This window comes from Crocodylus porosus, unplaced genomic scaffold, assembly GCF_001723895.1.
Source record: "Crocodylus porosus isolate Cpor-Errol unplaced genomic scaffold, CroPor_comp1, whole genome shotgun sequence".
In the NCBI taxonomy this organism is placed as follows: domain Eukaryota; kingdom Metazoa; phylum Chordata; order Crocodylia; family Crocodylidae; genus Crocodylus; species Crocodylus porosus.
Window position 1 is genome coordinate 111,312,131 of NW_017728947.1, and position 22,663 is coordinate 111,334,793.

Genomic DNA, 22,663 nt, shown 5'->3' on the forward strand with positions numbered 1-22,663 from the left:
CAGTGACTACTCCATGCTCCAAGGAACTCGCACATCAACAGACAATACAAAAGAAAGGAAAAACCAAGTGGTGGAGCAACTTGATCCAAGTTCACATGGCAAGTCCATGTTAGGGTCATATCTACTTTGGTTAGGCTATAAAGTGCAAATCTACCCTGCCTTCCACTTGACTTCAGCCTTACACAGCTAACTACATCTCTCAGGAAGAGAACCCAGAGAGCCCAAGACTTCAGGCAGACCTGCTTTCCATCTCCTGTGCTAGCTGTCTGAGAGGCATGGAAAGCAAAGACAGTTTGTTTTATACAGTTGCCAACAAGAGGAATGTATAGCTGCATAAAGTGAAACTCGATAAAAAGAGTTTATTTAAGAGGAAACAAATGGATATTGCCATTCACAACAGTTGCAAAGCAAGCTGTGTGTGTGTGTACATGCACACGGGTACATACGTGTGTGTGTTAGTGCATGTGTTCGCTGAGCCATTTTTGCCAAGTGGTGTCCTCTTCCCACTCCCCATATGGCAGTTGTGACTCTGCCTTCCTTTGGGAAATTGTTTAGGATTCAAGAGACTTCATTTACCAATAAACATAGTCTTGGCAGCATCTGGGAAGTGCTGCATTGCTCGCTGAAAACCTGCCTCCTCACCTCCCATCTCCTCCTACTACAGACCTAGGCAAGTGTGAATGATCTCACTGCACTATGTTGGAAGTTGCAAGCAGACTCATACAGTGCTAACAGCGCTGCTTTGCAGAACCGGGATGCAGCATTTTTGTGTACCACATGTTTTCTTCCTCTAATATGCACCGTCTGTGACTTTGCTGGGCCCGAGCTGTACAAAGCCAAACATGCAAACGGATGATTGCAAGCAGGAGGTACAAAGCAAGAAGCTTGGTCTGTGAATTTCTGTTAAGTTCTGGCTGCTTTATGCCCCCATCTTAAAGCCAGGTTCGATGTCCTTGGAGGACCACCCTAGCAAAGGGATGATCTTTTGTGGCACAGGGCTGGAGCTCATCAGCATGGCTGTATGAGTGGGGCTTCCTTGTGACCCATCCATTCTTCTTGGTTGTTTTTGGCCACTGGCAGATCACTTACATAATTGACATGGTGGAAGGGCAGCGTGGGACTCTAGGATCATTGTGGGAGAAATGAGGAGAAGAGGTGCGTGTTGAGGAAGGTCGTGAAAGGAGAGAGGAAGGTAGCACTGCGTATATGAACTTCTGGATGTTTATCCAAACACAGGATTGTGGCACCTAACCAGGGTCACTCAGCCATTTTGTTAAAGTAGTCAGGATTGTTATAGATTAAGACCCTGACCTTGGAGATTATATGAGCCTTTTATTCGTAATTTGATTGTTAATACTCATTGTCTGGCAAAATGTATGAGTATTGTACATGAAAACAATTCTGACTTGGAAAACAGAACTGAGACAGCACGGAGACAAGAATTGATCTAGTCAAAGTCTGAACGGCCTCATAGGATCACACTATGAATTTATCAGGACAGCTGGAAACCTACTGAAGAACAGATCCAAAGGTAAAAATTTGGGATCTTACTATTCCACTTAGATTATCTGCAGTGATATGTGGGAAACTGTCCAGTGTTTTATGGACATTGTTATGGTTGCAAGGTGCCTCATAGCATATTGATGAGCTATTTCACTACATGTACCATTTACCTACTCTAGGGCCATTTCCCCAAACTGAGCTAAGGATGTGCTCATTAATATTTGCTTAAGTTAATAACGGACCCTTTTTTCTGAAGTTCAGACCCTAACCCCAATGTTCACTAAAGCCACAAAACCCCAAGAAGACCTAAAGATCTTTTTACTTCTACCCCCATAGGGCCTTGAGACTTGACTCTCCATTCTCATCTGGCCCTGAGAGACCTCCCCACCTCCAAACCATACCTGGTGGGGTTTGAGTGAATTTGTGTTGGGTCCCTTGGCCCCCATCTTTCATTTCTAGACCATGCTCAAAATGGAAGCGGATTGAGTGCAGAAGAAATGACCTCTGTGCTCTACAGAATGATATGCTTCAAAGAATGGGGATGTACATGAGGTGGCAGGGCAGCCAACTGATTTGAGTGGGTTTTGGGTCAGGCCCTGGTGAAGGAGCCTGGGGTCAGCCAGTCAGTTCTGGGAATGTCTTGGGATGGCCAGAGAAAGAACTGGTGGCAAGAAGGCAAGAGGGTTCTCTCTTTTCAAAAGCTGTGAACTTAGGTCACGTCTCTGAAAGGTCGGAGAGGGGCCAAATTCCTGTAATTGGCTAACTTTGTGATGTGCATTTTGGACCCTGCTCATGCACCATATAGCACTCACCACTGCCTCACCTGTTTTCTCACAGATGTATCTCCCCTGAAATCACTACTGCAAAACCAAGGTAAAGCAGTTGGCAGTCAGTCCCATTGTAGCTAACCAAAAGCTTAGGGTTGTTGTTTTGGATTTTTTTTCCCTTTTCAAATGTAAGTAGGAAAATAAATAGCTGCTGTGCTGTATTCAGTGCTGTAAGTCCTCCTGAGCTGCCCCAAACAAATATCTTAGCTAGGGAGTTTGGTCCACCCTGTTAATCAACATACAAAGATGGGTGGGGGTGTACCTTAGGAATGATTAAAAGGTTGAGCACGGTGGATTGTGTTTAATCAGCACCCAGTACTTTGGGACCAGCTGGCAGTGAACTATGGCACAGTGAAGTGCCATTTAAGGAGATGCAGGGTAAAAGTCCTGAATTCTTTCAGTGTGTTTCAAGGTGCCAGCTGGTGTTCTGCTAATAGCAGGGTAGCCTTGTGAAAAAAGCCCTGATTCCACTTCAAAGCCAGTCCCGGATGGAAAACGTTGGAACAAAATCAGATCTCAATGCTTGATCGTCTTTTATAGAGAAAGTTTACAGAACAACTCTAACATTAGAAGCATAATGTAATAGGAAAGCGGGGTGGGGAGGATGAAGACAGTCTAAACCTTTAGAGCAGGGCTTGGCAACATCTGGCTCGTGGGCTGGATCTGGCCCATGGAGCCATTGGATCCAGCCCACAGACACAGGGGGCTTTGCCCACAGTATGCCATGGGTGGACAGCAGTGGGGATTTGTCCCTACTTCTCTGCAGCTGAGTGGCTGGGGGGACGGGGATGGTCTTCGCATATGCCATGATGTGGCCAGACGGTGGGGGAGAAGCAAGGGCAGCAGGCTGGGCCAGGAGCACAGGCCCAGTTGAGATCTGAGCCACGTTGATCTGGCCAATGGCTCCAAAACCTTGCCTGCTCCTACATTATGGCATGCACCCTGTTGGACAGAAAATTTTGAGAAAGGAACATTTTGGAGGAGGGAACAATTTTTGTTTTTCTGTGGAGGGGAATACTGCGTGTGTCTACATGTTCATTAATGCACCATGATTACAGCACATTAAGTTTAGTACCTGTAATAATAGGTACTAACTTAGTGCACCATAATTAGTACTACTGCACATTAGTGCAGATGAATGCTTTTAAGTGGCTCTTAATGTCCACTGGACTAAATCTACTGTGCATTAGTGCAGATGAACAGTTTTTGTGTGACTTTAGTGCCCACTGAACTAAGCTACTGCAGGTTAGCACATTAGCACAGGTTTTGCCAGCTATGCTAATGCACAGTAGAATTAGTCCAATGGGCATTAAGTGTCATGTGTAGATGCACTCACTGTGTCCCAAAAATGGGTCTTCCTTAGGCATACGCACCACCTGTAGCATCTTAATTGATCTCCAGGATCCAGCAATATATTGTGGTGTTGGCTTCGTGTTTAAGCCAAACATAAAAGCACAGAGTTGAGAGGAGTAAAGTCAGCAGTGATTTTACTCTTGCACAAATTTCTTGAGTGCCTTTTCATGGAATGAATATGGTGCCTTTTAACCTCTGGATGGGCAGGAAGATGCAGATAAGATCCTACAAGCTGCTTCTGAGAGACAATCCCAAGTCCTTTGCATACTAGCTAGCATGAATCCAGGTTTATTGCCATGCAGTTATTAGACACCAATCAAGCGTGGCAGGTGCGTCACCATTTGAGGTGATCAGGAAACTGTTTGCCATTGAAAAATGCCATTTTGATGTTATTGTTTTGTCCCATAGACTCGCATAGATTTCAGCAAAATTTCCCGCAGAAAACAACTTTGCCTAGATAAAAAAAAAAAAGAAGCTTGCCATCTGGAGAAATTTATTTAGCAAACAGGAAACGTTGACCTGGTGGTGTTTATCCCGGGGTCTTTTTTCTAGGCTGTTGTCCTCTAGATGGTCCTCTGTTTTGTGTCCTGAAATATAAACTCTTGGAAATCACTTTATCCTTTCTGTTACTTGTGTTCTTCAGGAAAAATGTGGCAACATTGCAAACTCATCACTGCAAGTGATGCTGTCAAGACAATGCCCATATCTCTCTTGCAGCAAATACTGTGCTATAAACACTGGAAGCCACAAGGCCTATACAATAATACACCTGTTGGATGAGGCAGTCTTTGGTCACATGATTACATACTATTTTTTTCCATAGGCCTTTGCCTCATTTGGGTTTGTTCTGACTTCCATTAAAGAATGACAGACTTCACTTGGACTTCAGCAGAACAGGATTAAGCCCCCAATTCACAGAACAGACAATGTGGGGCAGAGTTAAGGTTATGTAGGAATACATGAAGTTGGTATTTCCTAACATTCATGTGCTTGAACTCATAAACTAAACTAAGCAACTGTCTTAGAAGGTAAAGGCAGGAGAGCCATATAGCACACCCATATATTTAAATATATATACAATATATCTTATCAGATACATGAAATGTACTTTAGACCTTAAGTAAAACAATTTTATTCCTTATATATGGGCAACACCGTAGAGGATTCTTGAACGATGTCTGTTGTGTGTTTTGCAAGTGTATCAGATTTATATGTAATACAGATTTACTATCAGGCAGGTATATGAAACTCCCTTGCAAAAACTACTTGAAATGCGCTACCAAAAAACCGCAAAAGCCAACCTGCCTCTTTTGAAATGGTGGAAGGCCCAATTTGTTAAATGGGCTATGTGTATTGACAAATGAGTTGAAACTGCTAGAAATGTATATACTGCCCAACATCTGTGTGTCACAAGATGCAGTGGTTAATTTGCACAAGTTCAGATTGTAATTACGGGCCCCTCAAAGTTTCCATGATGAGCTAGAAAATCCCCTCCTCCTCCCTTTATTTTTTTAATCAGAACATTTGTAAATGTGAATATTGGCTCTTTTTCTCTCCCATGAGTGAAGTTGGTTGCATTAATACAGCTATATTAACAGGACATCTTATGGAGCTGTCTACTTCCTAGGCAGAGATTCAGTGAGCAGCCATGTCTGGCATTTGCAACAGATTCCCTAGTTCTAGGATTTAATTAGCTTGTGTGTTTCCAAATGCAGCTAAGAAATAGAGCTCAGTGTCATAACAAGCGATGTAGTCACGCTTCAGGGATTTGTAAAGGCAGAAGTCAAAGACAAACGTCTTCTAAGGAGGAATTAAAAATCACAGTGGGTTGAGCTCCCTTCTTTATCGCCTTGCAGTGCCTTTGAATTCAAATGAAGGTGCAGAGGTGTAACTCAGCACAGAATTTGGCCCAACATAATATTCACACATAAAGCAATTCCAAGCACATGAGGAAGTGGTAGCCACTTCATAATTAAAGGTTGCTGTTATGTTTTCTTGAGAAGTCAAATTTTGCCACTCTAAAATTAGAAAGACACTCTGGTGGTTTGGCCTCAAATTGGGGTGAAGGAGAGTTTTTCTATAATGAATTAAATTCATCTAAGTGTTCCTCAGTGACAGCAACCTAAAATGAGTATTGGGTTTTCCAGAGGGCTAAGAGACCTCTGAACCCATGTCCTGGGTCTCACTTTGTGCTTGATCCACAGGGTATACGACTGTGAAGCAACGTTATTATAGAGCTTTGATGTTTGGTTTAAGTTGTAACACCTTAGATTATCTTTTATGCCTTGAACTGTGGAGGTCCCAGGCTTATTCTGTTGTACATAGGATCTCAAATCCCACTGAGCCTGGTACATGTCCTTCCAAAGTGCTTCTAATGTCATTTTTTCACTCTGCAGCAAACAGAAAATCAAGACCCAAAAACCAAAACCAAAACCAACCAAAAAACCTGAGCTCCATCCCCTTTTCTCCTCCCCCCCGCACCCAACCCCCCACTTATTCCAGAAGTGATTAAACAAAGTTAGCATGGCCGGAAAGATTCAGACAAGCCCTTGGTCTGGATTTACCAGGAACCGAACCAGTTTACAGAGCCAGCTCTATGTCCGTGAAGTTCGTACAGAACCTGGGAAGGTTCTGCCCAAATGCAATACGTCTTATCAGATACACGATAAGGCTTCCCAAATAATAAGGTGTGCAGAATGGGCTTGCTTGTCATGCAAACTCAGCTGGCTTTTCTGTCGCATATATAATCATAGAAAGTGAGGGTTGGATAGGACCTCAGGAGGTCACGTCTAGTCCAACCCCCTTCCCAAAGATCCAACTACATCATCCCAGCTAAAGGTTTGTCTAGCTGGGTCTTAAAAACCTCCAAGGATGGAGATTGCACCACATCTCTGGGTAACCTGTTCCAGTGCTTCATCACCCTCCTAGTGAGAAAATTCTTCCTAATATCCAACCTAAACTTCCCTTGCTGCAACTTGTGTCCATTGCTTCTTGTTGTGCCATCTGCCGCCGCTGAGCACAGTCCAGCTCCATCCTCTTTGCAACCCCCCTGCATGGAGTTGAAGGCAGCTATTACATCCCCTCTCAGTCTCCTCTTCTCTAGACTAAATAAGCCCAATTCCCCCAGCCTCTCCTCATAAGTCATGTCCCCCAGATCCCTCCACATCTGCTGGATGGCCTCTGCGTCAGGAGGCCTAGGGCTCCTGGGTTCCTCAGCTCCCTGGGGACAGCAGGGCAGCCTTGCTCTCTAAACTGACCCAGTTCCTGGGCTCTTTATTTCCCCTTTTCAGGAAATTTTAACATTTTTGGGGAGGGGGGTTGTTCCAAATTGGAAATAAAAGCAAAATGCAACACGTCCAAATCCCACCTCCCACCATGGAACGGCCTTTCTCTGTGCCGCTCTAGATACCGACTACTTTACTGCGCTCTACGAGCTGAGACCTGCCATGTGTCGACAGCTAGTTCAAACCTCCTCTCAGGAGTTACTAATATTGAACTAATAGCATCACCTTGGCAGGGAGCACTGGTAGCGGGCCTGTAGTGGGACATATCAAGGGACTGCTGTCCTTTAAATAAGGCGGAGCCTTTCCAGGTCTCTTCTTTGCTGAGAGAGCTCAGAGGATAACCTGATAATTAGGCAGACTGGTCAGTGAAGAAAAAAAACTTCTTCGATCCAGGCTCGGGATCAGTGTGGCATGAGAGAGATGTGGGGAAAACAGAAAATACACAGCTCTGACCAGAACTGAGAGTTGATAGGAATGGGGCAGTCATTCTTAACTAGGGTGCACTGAGATACTGGGGAGGGGGGACTTTTGGATCTGACTCACAAAGCCATGGCTTTGGCAATGTTCGGTGGATGGAGGGGTTTTGCTTATGCCATGCTCCAGCAGAGCGGTGGGGGCTTTGGTGGAAAGGGGGCTTCTCCCCACCACCCAGCTACAGCATGACATGGCCAATGTGGTGGAACTCAACCTAGTTTCATAGTTGGTCGGGTCAGAAGGGACCTGAGCCGATCATCAAGTCCAGCCCCCTGCCTTGGCAGGAGAGAGCACTGGGGTCAAACGACCCCAGCAAGGTGTACCTCTAGCCTTGTCTTCAAGACCCCCAAGGTAGGAGCCAGCACCACTTCGCTTGGAAGTTGGTTCCAGATCCTAGCCACCCTGACCATGAAGTAGCGCCTCCTGATGTCTAGTCTGAATCTCCCCTCTGTCAGCTTGTGACCTTTATTCCTGGTCACTCCTGGCAGTGCTCGGGGGAACAGGGACCCCCCCCCGCAATGCCTGCTGATCCCCCCTGACTAGTTTGTAACAGGCCATTAGATCCCCCCTCGGCCTCCTCTTGTGGAGGCTGAACAGGTTCAGGTCCTGTCACCTCTCCTTGTGGGGTCTGCCCTGCTGTCCCCTGACCATGCGAGTGGCCTCCTCTGGACCCTCTCCATGCTGTCCACATCCCTCCTGAAGTGCGGCACCCAGAACTGGACGCAGTACTCCCGCTGCGGCCTGACCAGTGTCGCACAGAGGGGGAGGATCACCGCCTTGGACCTGCTTGAGTTGCATCTGTGGATGCATGACAAGGTGCGGTTGGCCTTCCTGACTGTATCCCCACACTGCTGGCCCATGTTCATCTTGGCATCAATGATGACTCCAAGATCCTTTTCTGCCTCTGCCCTGATGAGAAGGGAGTTCCCCAGCTTGTAGGTGTGGTGCCAGTTGTTCCTCCCCAGGTGCATCACCTTGCACTTGTCTGTGTTGAAACCCATCCTGTTCTCATCCCCCCACCCTTGTAACCTGTCTAGGTCTGATTGCAGCCTATTTCTCCCTTCTAGTGTGCCCACTTCTACCCACATCTTAGTGTCATCTGCGAATTTGAACAGGGTGCTTTTTACCCCCTTGTCCAAGTCGCTGATGAAGATGTTGAACAGTGCGGGCCCGAAGACCGAGCCCTAGGGGACCCCACTGCCCACATCCCTCCAGGTCAAAAATGACCCATTCACCACCACCTAAGATGGGTCATCCTAAAAAATTGCTGGAAAACATTGCCAACCCCTGGGTAATGCATAGAGTCACTTGGGCTGAACTCTGAACCCCCCATCCGAGTTGGCATTGGGTCAGGAAAGGTGCTTTTTTGAGCAGCTTGCTGTATTTGGAGACCAGCAGTTTGCTGCTATCGCTGCCTGGGCCCGGTAGGGTTAGACGCCAGAGGGTCTGCGGAGCCAAGGGGACGCTATCAGGCGTTGTTCTTGGAAGCTTCTGCAGTTGCTGATCTAATTAATAACCAGGTCTTAGGAGCTCGGATAGTTGCCAAGTAGATTGATCACTTAATCAAGGTGATGTGCAGCACCAATTTTAATCATGGGGTAAATAATTGATTTTAATTGTGTTTTGCATTTGCGCTTTTTAGTTATTGTCATAAGGAAAGCTTAATTATATAGCACAGCCATGAAGATGTATGAATTTGCACCCAAATATAGTCTTTTTCATTGATTTTAGTACTTCTTTTTGGTAACCAGAAGTATACGGCCTTGCGATCCACATATCATCAAGCTTGGTGTATTCAGATACCTGCAGTTTTGAACTTTTGTTTTAGCAGTTGGGAAGGAAATGCAACATTCAGATTATTTTTCTTGGAAATCTGTAGTACTGAAACAAAACATTTAGTGTCAACGTATTCAAAATGTTCTGTGCCAAAGCATTACGTTTCATTAGTTTGACACATTTTGCTTTGATCATGTCAAAACAAAACATTTTGACCTTTCTGAGTTTGCTATGTTGTTCAAGGGAGGGAAAGGTATTTCTAGATATGGTGACACGTGATGGACCAAGGGGGAGAATTTGGTATGAGATGAAGTACAGTAACAGATTCCATGTCATTCAGAACTTGTTTTCCTCAAAATATTTAATCGAGTCAACACAAATAGTTCTTTTTTCCCCCTTGTTTTAACATATCACATTGTTTGGCAAAGCAATGTTTGCCTGAACATCATTTTAACTACCTCTAGTTAACAGATGGTTTCAGGTCACCATCAGCCAGATTTTTCCAAAGCATGCAGGTGCTCAGTGCTATTTGCTGAAATGCCGAACTGTCTCACTGAGAAAATTAGTACCATATTTTCTCAGAAACCAGCTGGGGGAAATTTAGGTGTGCGTTATACGTGAGAAATAAAGATCCCCAGAGGTCTGGAGATTTGGTGGCAGGGGGGTGGTGGTAATGTTAGTTGCCATGGTTCCCAGAGTCACTCAGGGAGCCGTAGCAATAAGCATTGCCCCTGCTCCCCTGCCATCAAATCTCCAGACCTCCGGGGAGCCCCCTTGGCTGGCATGCGGTGTCAGTCTGCAGTTGAACCTGGCCCACAGCCCCAACCCTACTTGCCTAATCAGGCTCTGGCCCACAGTCCTAGCATGCCAACTCCAGTCCCACATGTGGTCCTAGCCACCACATGTCTCACTGGGTTTGGCCCTGATGCATGGCCCCAGACCTGGAGTTTCCAGACCTGAGATACTTACCCATATGCCAAGGCAAGATTTTTTTTTCTTGGGGCCTTCCAAAAACAGAGTGCATGTTATATTCTGGGACATGCTGTATGTGAGAAAACCTGGTAATAGATTTCATAGACTTTCACAGCCATCAGGGCTGGAAGGGACCTCAGGACATCATTGGGTCCAGTCCTCTGCCCCAGGGGCAGGAAGTCAGCTGGGTCAAAGGATCCCAGCAAGATATATGTCCAAATGTTTCTTAAAGGAGTCCAGAGTAGGTGCTAGCACCACCAGGCCTCCCTGTTCCAGGCCTTGGGGGCTCGGACAGTAAAGAAGTTCTTCCTTATGTCCAGCCTGAAACAGTCTTGGAGAAGTTTGTGACCGTTCGACCTTGTCATCCCTTGGGGCGCTCTGGTGAACAGGCGTTCCCCCAGATTCTCATGTACACCCCTGATGTACTTATAGTTCATATGAGCCATATGCCCACCATGCCTAAGTATTTTTGATAATCTCACTGTGCACCTTTTTTATCAGTGGGTGGATCTACGCGTGTCCCCCATGGCACAGTTTTTCCTGTACCGGAAGTACTTTAGTAGTTTAGGGAGTACTAAATGACAGCCCAGTAACAGCCGTTACTGCACCATCCCAGCGGCACACAGTTATTTGTAGCAGCCACATCGCTGTAGTGATGCATTATAGTGAGGTAGCTCATCGCTACAGCGACACAATGTCAGCATCATAGTTTGTGCCCACCAGCGCTATGTCGCCATAGCAGGTAGACGCACCCTGTAAGTGCCTGAATGCATTTGATAGTCCAGCTCTACTTCCTTCAAGTTTTTCAAACTGGTAGAATTCATCCTCTCTCACCTGCTTTTTATTCATGGGCCACTTTGAACTATAGAATCATAGAAAAGTTAGGCTAGAAGAGACCGCAGGATGTCCCTTCTAGTCCAACCCTCTGCTTGAAGCAGGGTCAGCGCTGCCTGTCAAACCATCTCACCCAAGTAGTTGTCTAAGCTGTTCTTAACACGCACGGACAGAAATTCCACAACCTCTCTGGGCAACCTATTCCGGTGTTTAATTCCCAGGGAGCCTGGTTTTCCCTGATTAAAAGATCACAGATTCTCTGATAAAACCCCGCAGATCCACAATTAAAATGAAATGCCACTATATATATATATAGGTATCAAGTGAACACAATGTTTTATTGATATATTTACAATCTTAAAACAATTTGGAAGCCTCCCAGTGCCTCAATCAATATAATAAAATCAATTCTAAATGCCTATAAATTTTGGTACTTGATTTGGGGTTTTTTATCATGGAAAATCAGAGCTCCCCCTCCCCCCTTAGCTCACCAAGACACAAGTTCATGCCCCTCACTCCCAAGCCACAGTTCCCAGCCCTGCTGGTGCCCCTCACTCCCCACCCAGAGCTCCCTTCGCCCTACTGGTGCCTCTTGCCCCCCATCCACAGACCCCTGCCCCCTCACAGCCTTGCCGGGGGGACCCCCAGCTGCCAGGGCTATGGGGCCAGGGACCTAGGTCCACAGCCACCTGCCCCCTGCAGCAGCACCCAAGCTCCAGCTGCCACCCATGGGAGGCAGCAGCTGCTGCACCCTGAGCAGGGAGCCCAGCTCCCCCTCCCTCATGGGCAGCACGGCCAGAGCAGAGCCCGTGGGGAGGCGGGTGTGTGCTGCCCACTGTACTCACTCCTGGGGCAGCAGGTGGATAGCCTGAGCTTGCAGCATGCAGCCCACCCCCGCACCCACCCTGTCCTGCACACAGATCTGGGGGACTCATGTCCCCCTCTGCTCCCACAGTAGTGTGTGCAGCAGTGAGGAGTTGGCCCCTCTCCCCCACCCCCCAGACAACTGCCCACAGCTCCATCCTGCTCCCCACTGGGGCTCTGCCGCCACGTTGCAGCCCTGGACCCCAAGCCCCATGCAGTGCCCAGCTGGGCAGCAGCCTCAGCCCCAGCCCTGCTCTGCTTTGCCCAGCTCCCTCCCTCCTTCCCTATCGGGGCCTCAGTGCTCCCTGTCCCACCAACTTACCTGCAGGAACTGCTCTCCAGGCTGCCTGGCATTCATGTACATGCACATGGCTCCCCCTGCCTGACCACCCTCCTCCCACTCCTCCCAACTTTCTTTATAAGTCAGTCATGTTTCCCAGGTACCTTATCATTTTTTGTTGCTCTCAGCTGGACTCTTTCTCATTTGTCACATCTTTCTTGACCTACGGTCCCCAAAACTGGACATAGTACTCACCTGCACCAAATAGAGCAAACAAATACCTTCTCTTGATTTCACAAGTGACACATCCTTTTATACAGCCCAGGATGCTGTTGGAATTTTTTTGCAACAAGGGCACACCGTTGGCTCATATTCAGCTTATGGTCCACTATAACCCCCAGGTCCTTTTCTGCAGTACTTCCACCTTGTTAAGCATCCCCCATAGGTTTGTTCTGTCCTAAGAGTGGGACCTTGTATATGTCCTTACTGAATTTCATTCAATTCATTTTGGACTACGGTATTCCTCCAGGTTCTCTAGGTCATTTGCGATCCTAGCCCTGCTCTCCAGAGTGGCTATCGCTCCACCCAACTTGGTGTCAGCTGCGCATTTGCTAAGTGTGTACTTGATCCCATCCACAAACCATTAATAAAGATATTCAACAGTATCAGACTGGTTTGATGGTCTATAGCAGGCCCTCCCACTGTAACATCTCCCTTGCTGTTTTCCCTTCTTACTTTGACCCAAAGGCTTTCAACAGGCCTACCTCCTGCTTAGTACCACATCTCAGAATGTGTGCATGTCTCTTCTAGATAGGGTTGCCAACCCTCCCGGATTGGCCGGGAGTCTACCGAAATCGGAATCAATCTCCCAGTGACTATTGAAAGCAATCGGGAAATTGCTTCCATAATATGTGATGTACAGTACAATTAACAACATTACATCATGTTGGGGGAAAAAAATCTCCTGCAATAGCTTTAGTCAGAGTTGGCAACCTTACTTCTATATAAAGAACGCAAACTGATTTTCCCCCTGACAGTCCTTTCTGAAAAAGTTACACCCATCCGTGACAGTAGTCCCATCATGCAGACTGTCCCACCAAGTCTTGGTTATCCCATTTCTATCATACTTCTGTGGGTACTAGGACTTCCAATTTGTCCTGCTTATTCCCCACACCTCTTTGCATTAGTGCATGAACATCTTAGATGATTAGCCAATTGTCTTAATTTTTCTCTGAGAATATTGTTCAAGCTCTCCATGTTGTCTCCTCTTTCTTGGTTTTTATCTGTGTTACCTGGATTTTTAGTTACCTCTTGGCTTTTGTCTCCATCATTGAACCTAGTTAAATCTTCAGTAGGCTTGTGAGACTGCATATGAGTACCCTCTTCTTCCTCTTTTGCCAGGTGGACCTCCACAGGCCTCCTTGCAAGCACCATCCCATGGCCACACCAGCAGGGCTTTGGCTTCTTTGACATCATGTCTGCAGCCATGCGTTGATCTTCAGGATGTGTCTGCTTCTGCCTGGACATTTACTTTACACTGTAATGAACCAATCCAAGTGATGAAGATATATTCTCTTGAGTGTTTTAGCTAAACTGAACAAATTAAGGCAGAAGCACTCTAATACTGAAGAACTGAATGTACTGATTTCTGGAAATCTGTAAAGCATTCGCTCCATTATAAAGACTGAAAATAATAGATACACAGTGCAGTACATGACATTGAAACATACTTAAAAAGCTTGAGTTGACCTCAAGAAAGCTTCACTGTGCACTTTAATTCATTAAAATTTGCTGTATCGTATAGGATACTTTTATTTGATTTTGATTTTTATTTGATGCAGTTAGAGGTTTTTAAGAAGGAATATTAAGCTTTAGGTGTTACTCCAGGCTACCATAACTTCCAGCTTATTTTAAATAAAACAAGTTTAAAAAAATGTATTGAATTTAAATATAATCCTTTCCTTTACTTCTGTGAGACGTAATTGATTTTTGTCCAGCTTGAGTTGTTGTTCTTCTTTCCCATTAGCAATTGGCCATATCTGTTAAACAATTAAAACATATTTGTTTCTGCCCAAATTAACATGAGAATTCTCTTTACCTGGCCAAATGCTAATAATAACCCACTGAGAAACCAATTACTAAGAAAACGATTGGGCTTATTGCCAGTATCCTGGCAAAGTTGAACTGCAGAGGTGAATCTGACAATATGACATCATGGCAAGGCTGTTCTGTTTCAGGGAGGATGTTAGTGGCAGTGAGGATCCCCGGGACTGGGGAATTCTCCCTATGAGAATGGACAGCTCTAGAGGTTGAAGACATTGTCTCTGCTTATAGCCATGGCTATGACCGGCTGTAGATACATAAAGCAGTAACAGTAGCTGGATTTGCATTATAGATATTTAATAGTTTTATCTAATGAAGCTTGGGGTTTGTGTGAAAGTAGGGCCCTTTTTCCATAACCTCATCCACATGGTTGTCTCTTGTCTGTAAGTGTAACATGGAAGAACCTCTATTTCCCCTCAGAAACGAGTCGTTGGCATGGAGAATCATCAAAGCATAGCAAATTAGGGTTGGAAGGGACCTCAGGAGGTCACAACTAGTCCAACCCCCTGCTCCAGGCAGGACCAGCCCCAACTACATTATACCAGCCAGGGCTTTGTCAAGCCAGGTCTTAAAAACCTCTAAGGATGGAGTTTCCACATCTTTCTGGGTCACCTGTTCCAGTGTTTTACTACCCTCCTAGTGAGAGTTTTCCCTAATATCCAGCTTGCTGCAACTTGAGACCATTGCTCCTTGGTCTGTTCTCTGCCACCACTGAGAACATCCCTACCTCTGTGCACTTTCCCACATTGTTCATTTGTTTAGTTGCTTGGGCTTCTGTCATAGGGGGCCGACTTTAATTTTTGCTGGGGGTGGAGGGGCGCTAAGATGATGATCATGTGGAAAGTTTTTTATGCATTTCAGGTGACAACCCTCTTCCGCGATGTACTCAGTGCCTCTGGCATCTCTTGGGATTATCAGAAGACGTCTGGGCAGCCATTACTGTGCTCAGGAGGGATCCACAACATAACGCACTCGACAGCAGGCGTGTGCACATTCCCTCTTTCGCACACATACGCACACAAACGCAACAGCTCACACTCTCCAACTGTCCATTACACCCACAACTCCCTTCACCTCTTAAGTTAGCAAATAAAAACATGCTTCCCTTCTGTTTCCTTGCTGCAGATGGCTGGGGAATCTGTGATACGGCCTTGTACTTGCATCTCTGTTTTCATTTGAGAAAGCAAGCCAATTGCGGGACACCAGATCCTTATTTCCCCTCTCTTCCACGCGATGGGTATTCACACGCTAATGAGAACGCAGCGCTCTCATATGCAAAGCCGGCCCCATCAGTAGGCGGGGGAAGGGCAGCAGCAGGGAAACGTTCAGATGTGTATCTCCATTTTTAAAGGTTAGAATTTACATTGTTCTCAAAGGCTCCTTTGCTGACTCTGACATGCGGAATTAGCCGTGCCTATTCACTTTATACTGCAATTTCACGTTGTATAGTCGAAGCCTAGGTTAACCCTTTGCTTGCTTTTCCTGTGTTTTAGTCCTCTTTACGACGGCTCAGACATTGAGAGGGATTTCGAGTTGCACGGGTACTTCTTTTCTTCTGCATGTGCTGATGGTTGTGTGCACACGTGTGCTTACGCACCCATGTAGCTTCCTTATGTAACGTGTTAACTCTTTTCAGACTTTTATTCTGCTTTAAAAATCCAGGAAGGATCTGGAAGGAGCTATCTGTTTATATAAAGTTGGGTGAGAAGCCAGAACTAAGACCTTGTGAAGCATCAACAGGCGTTGAAAACGTTCCAGGGAACATGCCTTTCCCTTCCCTCTAGTCATTTATATCCTCTTCCTTCCCCAGAAGCAAATCTCTAAACTGAGAGCACACTGTATTAATTCACCTCGGTACAAAGTCCTACGAATTGTCAAGAATATTTGCTGTGTTCTTCCAGTAAACAGTTATGGGGAGGATGAAGAGTTAACTACATCCTCGGACAGCGACGACGAGGTGATCAAACAGTTTGAGATCTCGGTGTCGCGCTCGCAGAGTTTTCGATCGGCAGTGTCTGAAAAAGGAATCCAGGTGGGGGCCGAACGTAAGCCGCGATTCAACCGCTTGCTGTTGAACCACGAGGAGTACAGCACTGAGGCCTCCGAATGCGAAGGTACTGTTTGTGTCCAGTGAGACCTAGGACCTTGCTTTCTGCATCCTCTTAATGCGGAAAGGCTCCTTCTATCCTAGTGAGTGACCAAATCCTGCTTCTGGTTTGCTTCAACTAAAATCCATTTTCCTGATTGATGCCTTTGAGGTTATTCCTGAAATACTTATTCAGGTCTGGATCCAAAGCCTGTCGAAGTCATTGGGAGTCTTCCCATTAACTTTGCATGGGTTTTGGATGAGCCCTGCAATCCTTAGGCAGCATTTGTGCAGATTTTACTCAGGGTGTTATCTGAGCAGCAACTGCAGGATTTGACCCTGATGAAATCTCATGAGCTGCATTTGTTAATCTGGTATGTTTAGAAAGCCTTGGAACAGAAGTTGTATGTCTCCTTTTATCGCAGCTTTCAAACGCAAGGTAAACAGCAAATGAATTATGTTGTATCATTCACCAGTGCACACACTACGTGCCAGGCAGTGACAGCAGCTAAGCATTTATGGCACCAACGGGAACATGTTTGTTACCAACCACTGCCTCGCATCAGTGGCATTTCCATATGGCAAGGGACAAAAGCATGCTTTTCACTAACTTACCTGAGCACATCCCAAAATACAGAGCATAGAGGAGAGAACCTCATCACAGGAAAGGCCCCGGAAAACTGATGCAGTTGCAGTTGCAATTCTAAAATAGTTGGAGCCATTTTTGTCTTCTGAATGTACTTTTTAAATATTTTGCTCTCTGTGCTTCAGACCCCTCTCTAGACCTGTTTGCATCTTGATGTAGGGTAGACTGTCTTCCCCTGATGCCTTTGAAAACCTGAATTGTTAATATAAATATTTTTAAATAAATGTTTAATCCAAACCTATTTTCACAGCACGCATTCAGAATTCCATAGTTTACTTCAGTGGGATCAGGATCAGGCCCTTTGTTCCAAGGAAGCCCCTGTTCCCAGTCCCCGAGGAGCTGTATTGATAACCCAGTTGAATGGGGGAATTCGCCCCAGCCTGAAAGGATCGGTGAGCTGGGTAAAGCCACCATTGCAGCGATGTGCCACCTTGGTGTACGTTTACAGGGAGGGGGCCTGGTCCATTGTGGTATCTGGAACTTCTCAGTTGCCGCAATGTCTCCTTGTAGTCAAATGGGCTTTGCTTGTACCAGCATCCAGCTTGGCCCCTGGTTGGCCTCAGTTTCAAATGAGTATAAAGAAAGCATAAGGTCACCTTTGCCTCTCCTCTGGAGCGAGGCAAAGTATATCAAACGTAGCTTCCCCTGTGCAGGACCCTGAAGTCCTCTTTTGTCCTGCAGCTCTGTCTGGAGAGGTCTGCTTTCTTTTGCATCATGAGAATTGGCGAGATCAGAGGTGCAAGCTCATTTTGGAACATGCAGGAGCCTAGCGAGGTGCACTCTTACCCTTATTTATCTCACCTTCCTTCCTCCCTCTCTCTCTCTCTCTCTCTCTCTCTTTCATTGCCCCCTTCAGTGCTGCAGTTTAGAGATATTTATCCCTTTTCTCTTGCTGATGTTCAGATGGGCCTCAAGCCTCTGATTCAGCCACATGCTCTGAGGCTGCGTGCAGTGCAGTGGACCACAGTGTGCTCTGTCTGGGCTCTCAGCTTCCTGGTATATTCCCTACACTCTGGGGCAAGGATGTGCTGTCTACTAGGCTTATTCCATTCAGGGTGTTTTTCACTAGGGGAGTGCCCAACTGAACATGAGCCACCTCATCACAGCTGGAGACCTGGCTCTCACCTTTCATGAGGCTAACTGAGCTCTATGCCACTGAAAGGCAACCTGCCACCCCATGCACACACCCCCTGTTAAATCCCATAGCAGTCAGGGAAGCCACTCCAGTAGCCAAAACCTTCAGTCTTAGGATCCTGATAGTCCTGTAACTTCCCAGCACATTCCACTTGGCAACACCGAGAATAAACTCCGCCATGTGCCGTGTGGTGCAGGGAAGGGTGCTTGAGCTTCCAGAACGGCCAAACCTGAATTGTGAAGCTGTGTCCCCCTCACACTGGGGGCTCCATACGCTGCCCCCGTCACACTTTTGCTTTTGCTGGTAACTTGCCTTATAGCCACATTTGCTTTCATAACACAACTGTCTTTTGTCTCAAAACCCTGGAGGAAAATGGCTTGCTCTGTTAATATATTTCTGGAGTTTTCCAGTTATGAATAGCTTATCAGGGCTTTAATGTCGTTTTGGAAAATTCCTCCATTATTGATCTAGATATTATCCCAGCAGGAGTCAGAGCCACAAGACAATTGTGTGGGGATAATTTCTTACTACAGTAACATTTCATTCTGAAAACCTGCTGCGTGGTGTATGGTTTGATGGATGACCCCACTGTTTAAAATGCATATAAGATATTGGCTTGCTAATTAAATGCCTTAAGGAGCACCAGCATTCATTCAGTCCCAGTAAATGTTTATACATAGATTTTCTCTTATTTTCTTTCTTGCTTGTTCTCACTCCTTACTTGGCTTTCATTTCCTGCTTTCTCTGTCCACAGAAGGGAAGCAAGTGAAGTATAATTGTGAAAAATGATGTCACTCTACTCCCAAATGGTACTGTTCTTAGAAGGGGATGGGGAAAAAAAAGACTGAGCTGGGCAAATATTTTTTGGAGAATAGCTTTCTTTGCAGGAAAACCTGGTTTTGGTTATCCCCAAATGATTTGGTGAATTGGATTGAGTGAAAAGGCATTTCAAGACTAGAGGCTGTGAACCAGCGAGGAGGAGATGGTTCCTTCACAGCCCAGTGGCTAGAGCCACCAGCAGGATGTGAGAGTCTGAACTCAAAGACTTCCTCTGCTTGTGGGAGCCTAAATCCACATCTCTTACCCCTCAGCACTGTATGATGGTCTAGTTTGGGAAACCAGACTGCCCTACAGCCTGGAGGATAAAGCTGTTCTCCTCGGAGGTAGGAGATGTGGTTCCTTCCCATGCCAAGGAGAGAGCTGGTCTTGAGGGAGTGCCTGAATCAGTGGCTAAAAGGAGAAGTTCCCCTTCTTCCATCTTCATCTGTTTTGAGGCAGCACCTGTGTCCATTTGTTCATTCCCACAGCTTTGCAGTTATTACAAAAAAGCCTGAAATGGAAGCATGGGGTTTGACTTGGGAATCAAGAAAACATTTTGCTTGGGGCGTGAGGGGGTTTCATTTTGGCAAGACAAATGGAAGTGGTGTTTGGTCTGTAACCCGATCCCCAAAAAAGCAGTGTTTCACTCGGCCCTTAGGAAACAGGCCTCTAAGATCAAGAGATGCTTGTGGCCATGTGGCTTCATTCATGAACGGGGGCCTCATTCCAGTCTCATTGCTTTCACTAGTTTTTCAGTGATCTTACTCCTTAATGACCCCAAAGTCATTGGGCTCAGACTCAGACTCAGTCTCTGTCTAGAACAAAGCCTTGCATTTGAGATTCTTCTCTAAGACATCTGAAAGCTCCTGGTTTTTCTTATGAAGGCATGTAATGGACTGTATAAATGGGATTCCCCAAATTTCAGAGATTTCCAAGATCCTGAAGTGGAAGTGTTGTATCCCGTATTGCAGTGTTGTAGTCACCAGCTCCCTCCTCTCTGAAGGCACATGAATGCCTGAGCAGAGTCTACGGAGGGAGAGGAGCACAAAGAGCAGATGCAGAGTAGAGAGAATAGACATGTACTGGATTAGGTCAACAGTGGCAAACACCTTGCCCCCTAGACATGGTGCTGGGATGAATGGTGGCAGCCACGTGAGCAGCAGGGGTTAATGCAGCTGTTGCTTGCCCCCTGCCACCCACGTGCATACCCAAGGGGTCTCTGTGCCCTGGATTTTGCAGAAGGCCCCCTCCCCACATCAAAGTCTTGTCCCCTCTACCAGCCCCACAGGACACAGCTCTGTAGGTTTGATGCCCCAGATTAAATTAAAGCAAGCAGGTGCTGGGAGGCAGCACCAAGAGGCCTCCATCAGGATTTGGCTCAACTGTCAGTGCGAATTAGCACTGCCTTCATGTGGTTGGGGACAGGTTTAATGAGTCCTGCAGGCTCTGCCTCCCCTACCAAGCCTAGACTAGACTGCCTCTCTTCTGGGCTGGATGAGCCCTTCTGCTTCCTCCCAGCACCCCAGGAAAAGGTCTGTGATGTCTGCTTCACCCTCCCCTTCTCACCGCATCAGGCCCATACGTTATTTCAGTCCAATCCATACCCAGTCTCCTTCTCAGGAAGGCAGTCGCTCCAGGCCAGGCAATGCCTGTGGACCCTGGGAGATCCAGAGAGCCAACTCCCCAAACATCCCTCCACTCGTCCTGTCTGAGGTGACTCCCTTTTTTTGCAAAGCCCGGTGTGCCATTAGGAAAGCAACTGTTTTCATGCTGATTGATGGGTGTTGTTTTGTGCGTTCGCAGCTGGGGACCTCGCAGTCTCGTAAGTGGAGCTGTCAGTCCCAGGCTTGTTGTGTAGAGAAGAAAGAAATTGGGGAGGAAAAAAATAAAAGGAAATCACTGTAATCCCTCTGAAATGATTTTCTTGCTGAAAATTGCTAGATCTGGATGGGCTAAGCCAACTGAGTTACCAAGACAACCTCTCCTATCATGAAGATGACCACATATCTGTTGATTCAAGGACTGCATCCGAGAGTAGGGGTACTGGTCAGCACAAAGAACCTGGCATGGAGGCCAGCATTGCCAATAGCCTCAGCCGGCAAGCCACCGAAGGGAGCCTGGAGATGGAGACAGCCTTTAGCAATCAGGGATATGAAGGAAATGACGCCACTGACAGCTCATCCGCTTGGAGCCCGGAGGTAGGGTGAATTGCTCTTTGTTACACATGGTGTCTCTGTTCCTTGAGGGCATCAGGAGCGGGGAGAGAGCAGGTCAAGAGAGACGGAGTGGGAGGGAACATCAAAACTCACAAATGTTAGGGAAGAAATTAAATGCAAAATCAACTGGCACAGGACAGGATAAGTGTGTGTGTGTGTGTGTGTGTGTGTGTGTGTGTGTGTGTGTGTGTGTTGGAGGCAGGGGTGGAGCGGAGGGGAGAAGGTGCCTGGGTGATTTTTTTTGCTCCTCCCTTTTCGTCATTCTGTTTTATTGCCCAGTTTCTGATATTAATGTTACCGGGACCATTTGCTGCACCGCAGCATTTGCTACAGGGAGCCTGCTTTTCTGTGAGGCGATGAGGGGACCTGCATATGGGACATGCATCTGTCGGGATACTGGTTATGATTCCTCAGCAAATCGCTGGCCTCCATTCTGGCTGCTTTCTATTGCTGGGGCAGCAGGATGCAGCTGGAAGGTGGCACCAGTGGGGCATCTAAACTTTTCTGCTGTATCCAGCTGGTTATTGCCCTGGCCTCCTCTCCTTCACAAAGGTCTGGGATAAGGAGGGTGCAGAGGGGGAGTGCATGATTTCCAACCAGTCCCCTGCTGATGGAAGGTCCCTGGCACCATTATAACCACCATGCTCACAGCTAAATCAGCCCTGATGTTTTCCAGGAGCAAAGAAGTTTATCCATCCCTCTATCCCTTCCCCAGGCAAGGTTGTTGGCCAAGCAGTACTTGACTATATCTAGGGATCTAGTACCTATTTCCAATGTAACACCCTCCAGAAACAGTGCAGATTCAAAGGAAGCCATAAATCTATACTTAACTGATTCCCCTCCCCCACACCATCCTGAACTCCTCTTCTTTGTAAGTGATTCATTTTTTCCATTCCTGTTTTCTCACCTGATTAATTTTGGCAGGAATATTAATTTGCATCAAATATTTTAACAAAATAATGCATGCAGGTGGAGTTTTCAAGCTGACACCATTCCCTAAATGCAGAAATTAGCCTCTCCAGCCCAAGAAGAAAAGGACTGGGATGGAAATATCCCTTTCCTCTGGGCGAGTTGCTTCTGCCCAGCACAGAATGAAAACAGCTTCCAGTGGATGGGATTGTGACATGATAAAAGCAGCCATTCAGGCTGAGGCATGGAAATAAGCAAGTATATTGGATGCTAGATAGCCAGTTTTGCATCAGTTCAGGTATATTAGGACCCCCCTGCAAGTGCTGGGCTGACTCTTTGCCGTGTGTTGCCTGCCGAACTGAAGGATCTTTATCTATCTTTGTATTTCATAGTTTCATACGGTTTCATAGTTGGTCGGGTCAGAAGGGACCTGAGCAGATCATCAAGTCCGACCCCCTGCCTTGGCAGGAAAGAGTACTGGGGTCAGATGACCCCAGCTAGGTGTACATCTAACCTCCTCTTAAAGACCCCCAGGGTAGGAGCCAGCACCACTTCTCTTGGAAGTTGGTTCCAGATCCTAGC

At 46.5% G+C, this 22,663-nt stretch overlaps 1 protein-coding gene across 1 annotated transcript in view; it reads left to right on the top strand.

Annotated features, from left to right (window-relative positions):
* Positions 1–22,663, top strand: part of SYT16 (synaptotagmin 16) — a 77,951-nt gene that overhangs the window by 30,601 nt on the left and 24,687 nt on the right. The window contains exons 3-4 of the mRNA XM_019550936.1: positions 16,172–16,384; positions 20,898–21,154. Of these exons, the coding sequence (XP_019406481.1) occupies positions 16,172–16,384; positions 20,898–21,154 (470 nt within the window). The remainder of the gene's footprint in view (positions 1–16,171; positions 16,385–20,897; positions 21,155–22,663) is intronic.